The 13,111-nt window shown below is 40.5% G+C and overlaps 2 protein-coding genes across 2 annotated transcripts in view; one reads left to right on the plus strand and one right to left on the minus strand.

Annotated features, from left to right (window-relative positions):
* LOC311269769 (replication protein A 70 kDa DNA-binding subunit-like) overlaps positions 1–3,952 on the minus strand; it is a 44,002-nt gene extending 40,050 nt beyond the window's left edge. Inside the window, exons 1-6 of the mRNA XM_084374165.1 lie at positions 3,835–3,952; positions 3,258–3,305; positions 2,900–2,978; positions 2,330–2,438; positions 2,115–2,206; positions 1,926–2,024 (exon numbers count right to left, since the gene is read on the minus strand). Of these exons, the coding sequence (XP_084230291.1) occupies positions 1,926–2,024; positions 2,115–2,206; positions 2,330–2,438; positions 2,900–2,978; positions 3,258–3,305; positions 3,835–3,867 (460 nt within the window). The 5' untranslated portion in view covers positions 3,868–3,952. The remainder of the gene's footprint in view (positions 1–1,925; positions 2,025–2,114; positions 2,207–2,329; positions 2,439–2,899; positions 2,979–3,257; positions 3,306–3,834) is intronic.
* A 290-nt stretch (positions 3,953–4,242) lies between these two features.
* smyd4 (SET and MYND domain containing 4) lies at positions 4,243–11,448 on the plus strand. Its single transcript, XM_084372946.1, has 10 exons — positions 4,243–4,459; positions 4,675–4,813; positions 5,180–5,269; positions 6,234–7,203; positions 8,440–8,697; positions 8,875–9,074; positions 9,182–9,329; positions 9,429–9,545; positions 10,586–10,709; positions 11,249–11,448. The coding sequence occupies exons 1-10, from the start codon at positions 4,323–4,325 to the stop codon at positions 11,370–11,372; spliced, it is 2,307 nt and encodes a 768-aa protein (XP_084229072.1). The 5' UTR covers positions 4,243–4,322; the 3' UTR covers positions 11,373–11,448.
* Positions 11,449–13,111: the final 1,663 nt, after the last annotated feature.

The following is a 13,111-nucleotide window of genomic DNA, read 5'->3' on the forward strand; positions in this document are numbered from 1 at the left end:
CGTATCATATCTAAAGTGCACAATGTGATATGAAAATGGGACAATTGTACTAAAGGAACTCCCATTAATTTGGCACTTCCTGCGGGTACCTTCAACTGGCTGAAAACCACCCCTGTTGTCGTATGATCCTGTTTCATCTAGTTCTTAACCCACGCTCAGACTACAGCCTTTGAAGTGCTATGAATATCAAACGGAAGGAAAACCAGGATTTATTTCTCAGTCTGTAGTGCTGGTTTAAGTGTGGTATGGTGAATAAGATTGAGAACCGAACAACAAAGACTCTGCTGGTCCCAAATTATGGCCGCAGAACAACAGTGCTGAGGAGAAAAACCAGCGAGGAGTGCAAATCTTTCGAATCTTCATCAGCAGCCTTCTCTCAAAGGGTACATGGCTCCCTCTGTTGGTCAAATGCAGGCCTGACAGAGTATTCAAAATTCCACTGCAATAAATATCCAACTAATATCTAAAATTTCCTGTTTCCCTAAAATTACTGCTCAGTTCTTACCACAGTGGAACAGACCTGATGATGGCTAGTATAACTAAAACTAGTAAAATATGTTGTTATTATATTGAACTTAAAGTAAAGACATAGCTCATCATCTCACTGAGAAGCTCATATTTCATGAAACCCAAAACAATGTTGAATAAGTTAGTACTTGAAAATGATCCCTGCTCACTTGACAAAATATGGTCTGGTCCTCCATTAACAGTAGATTTCAATAGCTGCGTCTGCATGACTGCGGAATAAATAATAAACTTCTGGTTGACAGATCTGTATTCTGTATTGTTGTTGGGCAACAACCTGCTGCTCAGTACATTTAACTTTGCTAAATGAAGAAATTAGAACTTGTTTAAATTAGTGAGGTATTTAATTGTTGTAATCTGCTCAGCAAATAAGTAGTATCAGTCTATTTGACATGTAATATCCATGCACTCAAGGGTGCATTGTTTTGTTGAGTTTGAAATGATTTGAACTCACCTTGCATGCAGCAGCTTGGGAAAGCTAACATATATATTTTCTGTACTACCATCAATACTCCATGTGTGCAAGTGGTTTGCAAAAACAGACCAAAGCTTTTTTTGAATCTCACTGCACCAAACTCTGCCTCTGTCTGCATTGTATCAAACCTGCATCAGCCTCATGCCACACACTGGTACGTGGAAAGCAAAAGTTTATAGCAAAGGATAACATATATTCTATGGAGGATGTCTGAGCAATAATCAATAAGTGTGTGCTTGAGAAATACAAGTTAAAGTCATACATTTTGTTGGCTGTAGAAAATGTTTAGAAAACAAGCGCTCCGTGGCTCCAGTTGGAAAAACTCGGGTAGAGTATGATACTGCTCAGCACCGATCAATTTGTCTTCAGTTACGGCTGCTGTGAATGTGAAGTCAATAAAAAGAAGAGCTACTACTGCCAGGCAAGCAGCTGATAAACAAGGACCGACAAGCAAGAAAACTCTGTTGGATTTGTCCTGATTGACAAAAACTGAATGTATCAGGACAAGAGCTGCAATGAGTCGATTAATCAGTGGCTGATCAAAATAACATGAGTTGCCAACTATTTTGATAATCCATTCATCCCTATTTTTCAAGTACAAGTGTTAAAGATTTGCTGGTTGCGGCTTCTTAAGGATTAGCTGCTTTTTGGATAAAACAAATAACTGGACAACAGAAGCAATTTGAGGACATCACTTTGGGCACTGGAAAATTGTGATGGGCATTTTTTCATGACATCTTGACATCTTATGGCTGAAGGATCCATCAATTAATTGTGAAAATAATCAGCAGATAAATAGATAATGAAAATAATTGATACCTGCAGCAATAAAAAAACAGATACAGCAGGTTTATCATTATCATAGCTGTTATAATTGTAACAGCATCCATTTGTAATTATTTAAAAGTTTTGACATGAAACTCACTGCTGTTGTTCGAATAGGAGGGTCCAGGTGCTGCAGCAGATGGAGGAGAAGGTGGGACAGAGGAACTTGACACTTCAGTCTGTGGGGATGACGTCTTACCTGTAAGTTGAACAAACACCATAAGGGAGCTGTGGAAGCTGTTTATTACTGTTTCTAACTTTGTGCATGCACAATTTAAAACAACCATACCGTCTTTAGTATACGGAGTGGGATTTCCAATCTTCCCTCCAGTTTCCTCAGCCGATTGCAATATCTCCATGTCCATCACAATCACCACAGTCCTGGCACACAAGAAGAAAAAGAAGGAGGAGGAGGAGGTAAAAATAAAGCCAAAGGGGATTTCATGCAGCAAACAAATAGAAAGGAGAGAGAGGATAGAAGGACATAAAAATGAAAACACAAACCTGCCATCTGACATTGTGTTGGTGATGGTCTTCTTCAGCTTACACACACAGTTAGGTACCAGGAGGTTGTCTTCTGGCAGGTTGTTTAACTGTGTGGCCAGCAGGAAGGCTACACACACACAAACGCACACTGAGTCATGTACATCTTAGAAAAAATTCAACAGATTTGTCTATCACTGACTATCTTCTGAGCAGAAATTTTCCATAACACAACTGTTCTACATTATAACGCAAGGCAAGTTTATTTATATAGCACTGATTAGGAATAAGGCAATTAAAGGTGCTTTACAGGGCAATAGAAATACCTTAAAAATAAGACATTAAGAAAATGTTCAAGTTGCACTTAAAAGACAAGAAAACACAAAGAAAATATAACCATATAAATAGTTAGAGATACAAAAGAAGCATTTAAAAGACAATAAAAACAAAAGACAAGCAAATAAATAGACAGATTAAAAAGGAATATAATTCATGATATTAGCCTTGTTGGATTCAACTTGTTTGTTTGTCAACAAGACGCCACATGTACATTGGCAAACTGAACCCACAGTCTACTTTTAAGATACTCACATGACCAAGAGTGCTGACCGTCGCTCATCATGAGCCGGAACCTGGGTGGACCAGCAGCACTAGGGATATGACGGATGTTCTAACAAACAGAGGGCAGGATGGATTATACGCAAAACAACAAAATTGATTTTTTTTTTCACATTCAACTGCAGATGCATATTTAAAGATTCTGATTACTGAATGAATGGGCAACAATGTGGAAAATCCAGATAAGACAGAAATAGTTACAAAGTAGATTTTTCCTATATGCTTTAAATTTGTCTGGTCTAACAAGGGTTTCATCACACACTTCTAAGGTGGAGCTTGAAGTACAATATAGCAGGATGTGTTGGTCAAGTGGACTCCTTTAAGTACTTACCAGCAGCTGCAGCACGGGATTTTGCACCTCTAAGCCTCTGCACATGGCCTAGACAATAACAAACAAGGACTTGTTATTATCTACTGCCTGGCCCCATCCTGTCCCATCACATTAACATGCTGCTAATGAAAAGGTACAGCCTAACATTAATTACAGATTAATGAAGTGGCAATTATTTAGTTTCGCCACTAGCAGGTAAGCATCAGTGGATAAACAGGACGGGACTGTCCTGTTGTTTCAATCAACTCAAAGGACCACACGTTTGGGAAGAACTGGCCAAATGGTAAGACTTTAGTCCGTACCACGTAAGTATGTCTTGTTCTGCGTCGTTATGTAAGTAAATTAAGTAATCCTGCATTTATTTCACCACATAAACTTACTATTGGACAGCTAAAACAACAACAACAGCAAAGTATTTGAGTTGTTAGTGGTACTGTTGACAGCTGACATTAAATCTCGTTAGCTCACATTGCTAGCAGCTACGGCTGGTAGCGCTACATTGCTTAACTGCCAGCCTCGAGACATCGAGTCAAGACAAATAAAATAGTAATTCAGTCATATTAATATGTATGCTTACTTCAACTGCCCCCTGAGAGAGTTTTACACTCATGTTTCCTGGGTACAGGGCTTCTCAGAGCCAGCAGACTTCAGCCTTTGTCAGACGTTGCAGTCAAGTTGGAGGTGTGGAACATATCGCGAGAGAAGAGAGGCGAACGAGATTTTCGTAAGTATGTCAAAACACGAACAAGACAGGATATGGTACATTTATGACTTCAAAATAAAGGAGTACATTCGGTCGGGATGTTATAAGACAGACAGAGAGTATACATGTATCAAAATAAACAAATTAGAAGTCTAATTACTATCAATTTAGGTATGACTGAAAAATAAAATAGCCCTAAATCTTCGATTTGCCTTGGACATTAATTGGTCATCTTTTATATTGAATGTTGCAGTCGGAAACTTCCTTTTGGTCCACGCTAGCTTAACCGTGGATGTAGCTGACATGACACGGACTCAAAACAAACCAAATCCTCAACTGCCCATGTGGTTGTGTTGTAGTTCATGATGGATCTTCCGTGTGTCCAGTGGCAAGATCACGTTGCACAGAAATGGACCGCACTCGACCCCGATCACAAGGAGCATTTCACATCCCTGCTTGAAATAGATGATGTCTTTAAATACACCCTAACTCTGACAACGTGAGTAGCTAGCTTACTTCTTCTGGAGTTTACTGATGTGGGTTTCCAGCCTCTGTGTGATAAATCTGAGTACACAGTTTATTAGTAACATGTTGATTTTGATTGGACCACTTGTAAGGGACTATACACATTAAACCCCAGTTTTCCTGCGGCTTGGGAACACTCAGAGTGACTAAATGTAGTTGCTCGTAATGTCCTCCATTTCTGTTTCACAGCCAAGATGATCTGGACTTTGTGCAGTCAATCTCTGCAGGAGTACAGAAGGACACACAGCAGGCAGCCAAATGCAGGGAGAGGGGGAACTCAAGCTTCAAGATCAGAGACTACACTGCAGCTGCTCTGCACTATTCACAGGTGAAGTGAAAATGATATTCACTTTCTCCATATGAGCTTTAAAATAGAAACATTAGTGAAACACCATGTTCAAACCCACTAAAATCATTGCCCCCCTTTCATTTGTTTTACATTGGTGTTTACATTTATGTTTATGTAACTGTTCTAGTTTATTTGTGAGTAATGAGATCAGTTTAAATACAAAGATATAGTAATCATCAAGTTGGATATGGTTAATGATAACTATGTCTTCATCAAATTGTAATCTACATATAAAGTGTTTATATTTTGCAAACAGTAATGTAAAAATGTATTGCATAGTAGTATGCCTCCCAGTCCTTATGAAAATGTACCAACATCCAGCTTCTTTGTCTCCTGTCATGACAGGGCGTGTGTTTTGCTCCCCTAAGTTCGGAGCAGCTGTCTCTGTGCTATGCCAACCGCTCTGCTGCGCTCTACCATCTGCAGCACTACCAGGTGAGTTGGCTCCATTTTCAACAATCAAATAATGAGGTCGTGTTGTACTTGCAGTATCATAAAAAACCTGTTTAAACCAGTTCTGCATCTTAGATTGTGTCATTGTGTAATCAGTTTGAACAGCACCTCCAGTCCACACAAATAGAAGATGATTTGTAAGAGCACAGAAAAAAGTTGATTTCAGAATGATCTCACAGGATTTACTTATTTAATTTGACCTTCTCACATGTATCAGTGACATTAAAGTGCATCCTTCACTCAGCCACTCAGGTTATATATGATTTTCACTATAGGAACCTTTCCCAGGTAGTAGAACAGAGATTATTAAAGATAGATGGGCTTAATCTACTATTATGCTTAATTTAATTGAAGCCTGTCGGCCTTGTGATTGACTAATTGACTCAACCTTGGTCCAATAATTTATTTCTTTAAATTTAATAAAGCATTTCAGACACATTTCAGAGTCTTTTATGTTCCATCGTTACTACTTTTGTAAGGCTAAAAGACTCTACGGATGAAATCAGAAATGTGCATGATAGTCAGCTATTGAATGGCCTTTTGAAGTATAAATGGAGGAGAAATGATGCTTCTACCGATATGCCACAGTGACCACTCCTCACTTATTGTGAGAATAAGAATCACCCACTTTCAGTCCTTGCCTTGTCTCAACACCAAAGGATACATTAAGTTATAAGTTATCAAAGGATAAGTTCACACAAAAATGAAGATTCTGTCATTATCTGCTCACTCCCATGCAGATGGAAAGGTGGGTGAAGTTTGGTTGTCCACAAACATTTCTGGACATTTCTCTGGTTAAGAACAGAACTTCACCTCATTTTCCAGCTACATGGGTTTGATGCCCCCCTTTAAAACTAAGACGCTGACTCATTACGTTGTGCGTCTTTATGTTGTGCTCCAAATCTTGGATTTTGTAGTAGCTCGCATTGTTTCTGTCTTTCTTCAGGCGTCCCTTGATGACATCGACAAAGCTCTGAAAAACGGCTATCCCTCTCACCTTTTACACAAACTAGAGGACCGCCGTTCACAGTGCCTCAAGCACCTCTCTGCCGATCAAAATGCAAAAGGGGATCATCACAATCCTGCCTCAAAGAATCAGACAGGTCTTCAGAGTGAGGGACCTCTCACATTTGGGATCTGTCCTCAAGCTGCTGTTAGCTTCAGCCTGGAGAAAGGTCGACACCTGGTGGCTGCAGAGGGAGTAGCAGCTGGAGAGGTGCTCCTCAACGACAGGCCATACAGCTTTGTCCTTATTCCAGGGATGGAGGAGGTGACAGGGATGGGGGGAAGGCAGAACACAGAGAGAGGGGTGTTTGGAGTGGAGCACCGGCGCTGTCACAGGTGTTTGATTGAAACACTGTGTCCTGTGCCATGTGAGGGGTGCAGTTACAGCCGATACTGCTCAACTTCCTGTCAGCGAGATGCCTGGGAAGAACATCACCGCTGGGAGTGTCCGCTGGGAGCAGATCTGATGGTGATGGGTGTGATGTCGCAGCTCGCACTGAGGGTAACCTTAAAGGCGGGGTTAAAAAACATCCAAATGGCCAGGGATCCAATCAGAGACAAGAACACAAAGCTTGACAGACAGTCCAGTGATTCTGATCCATGTCATTCTTCACACTACGGTGATTCTTACCTGAGTGTGTTCCACCTGCTGCACCACCTGAATCGCCACAGCCCTGCTCTGCGTTTCCTGTGTGCGGTTACCGTAGCAACGCTCTACCTAAAGCTCAGCAAGGCCGGACCTACACCTTTATCCTGGGACCTCGGTAGACCCTCAGGGGCAAACAGCCAATCAACGGAGGAGGAGGGAGCAGATCGGAGCTCGGAGCTGTGGCTGCTGGGAAGCGCAGTTCTGAGGCACTTCCTGCAGCTGAGGTGTAACGCCCAGGCGATCATCATGCTGCAGGATATAGGTGACTCTCGTATAGATTTCACACCTCGCCTCAAGCATGTTACAGTTTAATCTTGAGTGTTGCATCAGCGCAGAATATCAGTGAATCAGTAGGAAGAAGATGATTCCACACACGTAAAAGTGATATTTCCTGATGTCCTGAATATTTTACTCTATATTTTTCAGAGGAAGACTTTCAGTCATAATTTTTGTCTTCTAAAACAATATGATCATAGAAAATGACTGAGAATAAAACTAGAAAAGGACTTTAATTTTTCTGTAATTTAGGTCAACAAAGTAACATTTTTTGTAAATTTCATTATTGAATACGTTCAATACTTTTTGCCTTCATTTGTTTAGTATATAAAATGTATGACAGTAGTTTTTAAAATGGGAGTCTCAGGGCCCCAGAGCTAAGTTGACATATTTAAATTCTATGTTGTGTCTGATTAAGAGTCCAACATTTAAAGTTATTTAGTTTTCTATCATAGAAACCTCAAAATACCTCAAACGTTAACATTTTAGGAGCTCATTACCTAAAGGGATTAAACATCTACATTCACACTGCTCAACAGCTATTAAACTAGATTTTAATTGATCAAAAGGAATCAGCTTGTCTAGTTTTAAGAGTTTCTGCAGGTGGTTCCCATTGTGTGGTTCATAGTATTTTAGAGCCATTTTGCCAATCCTCAAGTACTGAATAGTCTGAAGACCAAGTGCATCTTAATTCACAGTTAAGAGACATTAGAGATGCTCAGGAAGTTTGCCAAGAAGTGCTTCATAGATAAACAGAGTGCCGTACAACTGTCTCATATCGTAAACATTGATGCATTCAGAATTCATCCCCAGTGGTGACCCTGAGGGCAGAGTGATAGACTACACTGAGAGGTTTAAGGGTGGAGGCAGGAGAATGCATATAAATCACCAAAACAGTCCATAACAGATAAAAATGTTGACTGGACAAGCTGTCGTTATTTCTACAGAAAAATGCCAGTTCTGCTTTTAAGGACTCACTAATATGTGTTTTAATGCATAGCTTGTCATCTAGTCAGAAACTTGGTAGTTATTAGAAGTTGATCTGTCAAGTTTTGTCCCGTTAAGAGTGGTAATATTTGTTTCAGTCGAACTGAACTGTACTGTAACTGCATCCACGGTTATACTGTGGTATAATCCACTATAGCAGAATTTATGTTTTTTTAATAACTGCATCTTCTGGTACGAATGACCTTTTGCTTCATTTGGTTTTTGCTTCTCACAGGAGCAGCAAACTCACCAGTGCAGTCCAGCAAGGAAATCCGCATTGCTACGGCATTATTCCCAACTCTCAGTCTTCTGAATCACTCCTGTTGCCCCAACACCAGCCTGGCGTTCAGCACTGGAGATCCCTCCACTTCAGATGTGTCTGCAGAGCTCGGTGAGAGTGTAGCTGAGGACAGAAGCACAGCCTGCGGAGTCACTGTAACTGTCAGGGCAGCCAGAGTTATCGCTCCTGGACAAGAGATCCTGCACTGCTATGGTAAGAGTCCAATGAGGGCGAAGGGACTGTTAGGATGCTTAAAAAATAAGATACAGTTTTTATTGCATTCTCCACTTAAATCAGTGTGTCACCGCTTTAAAATTGCAGTGTTGTTCACTTACTTTCCATCTTGTGACCTATGACTTGTGCTGTTATGCCCTCTCCTCGCTCCCTCAGGTCCCCACAGGAGCAGGATGGCGACCCAAGAGCGCCAGCGTCTCCTGCGGGAACAGTACTACTTCCTGTGTCAGTGTGAGGCCTGCTCTCTGCAGCAGGAGGAGGAGGAGGGCACAGAGGGCAGACAGGAGAGGACAGCTGCTGCAGGCAGCCCACATGAGTCTAGTCTGCTGTGTAGCAAGTGCAAAGGATCTCTCATAGTAGGTGTTCATTTTGTGGATTTTTAAAATTGTTCTAATAATATATATTTAAATCTATCTAGATTTACCCTTACTACTACTGTTGAGACCCTTTATATGATTTCCAGAAAAGCAGTGGGGGCAGAGGAATAGGATTTACATGTTCGGAGTCATCCTGTGGTCATCGCACGTCTTCATCGGAAGTAAACAGCAGGCTGCAGGAGATCAGGGTCGACCTGGAGAAGGCTGTGGAGCTCATGGAGAGAGAGAGGCCAGGTGGTTGTACTACAGTCTGCAGATACAGTAATGAATGTGTCTATCATTAGTTCATTTTGTTACATATCCATGTTCTTCTTCTGCTCTGCCCTTCCTCAGATGAGGCTCTAAGTCTGTTGAGAAAGACCCAGTGTCAGTCAGGACTGACCCTAGCTGAGACACATCCTCTACAGGGGGAGCTGGCAGATGCTACAGCCAGAGCATATGCTACAATGGGTGAGAATGAGAATGCTTGAGCGTTTGCAAAGGTGCTTCTGAGTTACCATCAGTTTAGATAGATTTTAGGACTGCAACTAACCATTATTTTCATTTTTTTTTGTGATTTCCCAGAGCCCAAAGTGATGTCTTTAGATTGCTTCCTTTATCCAACCGACAGTTTCAAAACCCAAAGACTCTTCGTTTACTGTCAGACATGACAATGAAAAGTAGCAAATCTTTACATTCAAGCAGCTGGAACCAGCAGATGTTTGCTATTTTTGCTTGAAAAATTACCTATTGGTTAAGCAGCAGGGATGTCAATCTGCATAGATTTGTCTCCATTGAAGTGAAGTCGAAGCCATTTTTAATTACACATCTTGATGAATAAAGAGAAATACTAGAAAATCAAGATAAAGAAAATGAATATACAATGCAGTAAGTAACGCTAACTCAGGCTGTATGTAGTTTTTTTGGGGGGTAATGGATTCTCTTCTTGGTTCTTCAATGGTAAATGTCCACAGCTGTTACGGTGCTTATATTTGACTTTGTTGAATCATTATATTAACATGAATTGGAAGTATCACCATGGATTTATCTGTGCAGTGACTGTATTTTCCTTACAAAACATCTAAAAGTGTCCAAAATGATGTTGATATTTGAGGTTGAGGTTTCTCAGCTACAGGCATAAACTGCAACACACATATACAAACAGTATCAAGCAACAGCAGTAACGTTGTGTGCCTTTCAACAGACATGAGAAAATGTAGCCCTAGCAACAATCTGGCAGGGAAAGGCTTATTTTTAGGTCAGAACTAACCGTCCTGACACTTCACTAACAGCTACTGAGCAGCCACAGTGATGACTGGCCACATGTTGTTGTGATAATTAGCTAAAATGCTTCATAGTATCGTGTTTAATTATAGATACGTAGCTGAGGCCTGGAAACCAAATGGGTGTCTTATTAATCATTCTGACGGTTAGCTCTGTTTCGTCTTTAGTCAGAGTTTTACACAGTTAAGATTTATCAGTCCTCGTACTGTTTTGTTTCTTTTCTGCAGGTGACTGGAAAAATGCAGCCTCCCATCTGGAGCGAAGCGCCGTAGCTATCGGCTCCCAGTACGGAGAAGACAGCATCGAACTGGGTCATCAGCTCTTCAAATTAGCTCAGCTACACTTCAATGGGTGAGTGAGTCATACAGACAGTGAGGAGAATGGTGTTTTAAAGGTACAACTAATACGAAATTGAATTACTAGTATACGTTAATGTATTGGAAATATATTTTAGGTATAGAAATCTTATTTCATGTATGCTTTGTGCTTAATTTAAAGTGCATTTAAAGTGTAAGTGAAATAAATGTCATTAAGTCCAACTTCAGTGTACTAAAAACAAATACACTAATTCAACAATACTTGAAGTGGTACTTTTAAATAGTTTTAAAATACTTCTAGTGTGCTTATAGAAAGTATACTACTTTCACGTCCTTTGTAACACTTTGTGAGTATGCTTTCTTCAAGTGTTTTAATTTCACTTCGTCATTGGTATAGTTTAGTAAAAAACAGCGCTGTGTACTGTTAAAAACTATACTTTTTATGCATTCTAAGTGTATTTGAGTATACAGTATACTTACAGTTTTAATAAAGAATCTATCTGTACAATATTTTTCTGCTTTTTTCACAAGGGTCCTACTGTCCTCACTGTCTCTCTCCTCTCCTTCTCCCAGTGGCGCCCGAGGCCCGGCCCTCTCTGTCATCCCCAAGGTCAGACGGCTCCTCTGCCTTCACTGTGGCCCTCGCTCTCATGAATTACAGGAGCTGCAAGCCATGGAGAACTGTCTACGAGGGTAGTCAAGAGCGTAAATCTTTCACAATATAAGTTACAGTTTTGAACTCTGAAACACATTAAAATCTTTACATTTTTCTATATGCTTCTGTATGTGTTCCTGTTTCTATAAGCACTTGTGTGTGTACTTCCAGGTACTTTATAATGATATACAGTAGACTATATAAGCTATAGAGGCGACATGCCAGTCTGCACAGCTACCAAATGGCCACAGGTATACATGCAGCTGATTGGGGCTCTCTGACCTCTTGGTGTCAGAATGTATCCATCAATAATTTCAATTTCATGCATCAGTGGTGGTCTTGCACTGTGAAGCAACTTATCCATCAGGTATTTCCAGGTTGCATGCACTCCTCTGAACAAGACTGAAGTAAATTTGTGTGTTTTTCGTGATTGTGCTCAAGATTTGATTTACACTCCAGCAAGTTAAGCAATCTGTACAATCTGCAGATACCCTTGGCTATACTGCATACACAAAAAGGTAGCCCTCTGACCTTTAGGTGGCAGCAGTTACCCACTGACAAATTCAATTTCATGCTTCGATGGCCAGAAGGCAGGATGTAGCTCTGACTCTTGAACCTACAGTACCCACGCCATGGCCTATTAAGACCTTTATACACTCAACTTATATTATTGTAGTATTTATGAGTCTATTATGGCATTATTTTAAGGTTTTCCCCCCTTTGAACTTATTATCAATTAGTAACCTTCTATGTAAATAAAGATGAGGAATAATTTCTCGTGTGCCACATAAACAGCTGCTAAATAAAGGGTCTGATCACTGTGAGCTCTGCTGTAGAGGTTCATTGGTTTTGGAAATGATGGACAGCTCCTGTCGCGCAAAGACAATGAAATCTCGATCACAGCTGGAACTCCTGAGGCATCTGCCAGTTAGACATCACCGGTGTCTGGAGGGCAGCCAATTCGACAGACGCGGATCTGTTATGTACTTACAGAAAGTCAAGGTCAAGTCAGAAACCTCAGAGAGGCAGCTGGTGGAATCAGCTGAGGAGTCATGTAAGACTCCACGGGGCAGGCTCCTGCTGATTATTGCTGCGACGAGGTCGCCTCAGGTACAAAGGAAGTCATTCATGAACTGCTGGAACTAAACAGGGGTCAACTACGAGTCAGAACCCCCGAGGCTTTCAGAGACAACTGAGATTATGGCTGCACTTAACAATTATTTTCATAATCTGCTGACTTGGTTTGTTGAATGCTGATGAATGTTGAAAATGTTGATGCTACCTTTGTAAAGGATAAATTCACCCAAAAATGAAAATTCAGTCATTATCTACTTTCTACATTATCTACCCTCAGGCTGATGAAAAGTCGTGTAAAGTTTCCAAGTCCACAAAATATTTCTGGAGCCTCACAGCAAAACAGTGTTGCAGCATTCTCCAAACAACTGAAGTAGATTGGGATTGGGATTGTTAAATGTTCAACAAGTTCAAGTTCAGGGATGTTTTTTGCCAAACAAAGCAATTCAAACAATACAAAACAGGACTATAAAGTCAAAGTTATTCCAAGCTGTAATACATATACAGATAAACACGTTTGTTTGGTATTAATCAGAGAATTGGCTCATTGCATCCTGCTGATGTCTTCATCCATTCCACAAACAATACATTTTTAAAATCCAAATGAACTTGATACAGTAATCCCACTCCCCGCTCAAATCCCTCTTCTGCACAGTTTGTCCTCTAATGAGCCACTGTATATTAACATAATGTTTACATGACATGTC

Source organism: Pagrus pagrus (genome assembly GCF_965226575.1).
Source record: "Pagrus pagrus genome assembly, chromosome: 14".
Lineage (NCBI taxonomy): Eukaryota > Metazoa > Chordata > Actinopteri > Spariformes > Sparidae > Pagrus > Pagrus pagrus.

Coding starts and splice junctions, on each gene's coding strand:
- smyd4 (XM_084372946.1), top strand. CDS start 4,323: ATGATGGATCTTCCGTGTGTCCAGTGGCAAGATCACGTTGCACAGAAA. Junction 9,075..9,181: donor AGTGCAAAGGATCTCTCATA/GTAGGTGTTCAT, acceptor TATGATTTCCAG/AAAAGCAGTGGGGGCAGAGG. Junction 9,330..9,428: donor CATGGAGAGAGAGAGGCCAG/GTGGTTGTACTA, acceptor GCCCTTCCTCAG/ATGAGGCTCTAAGTCTGTTG.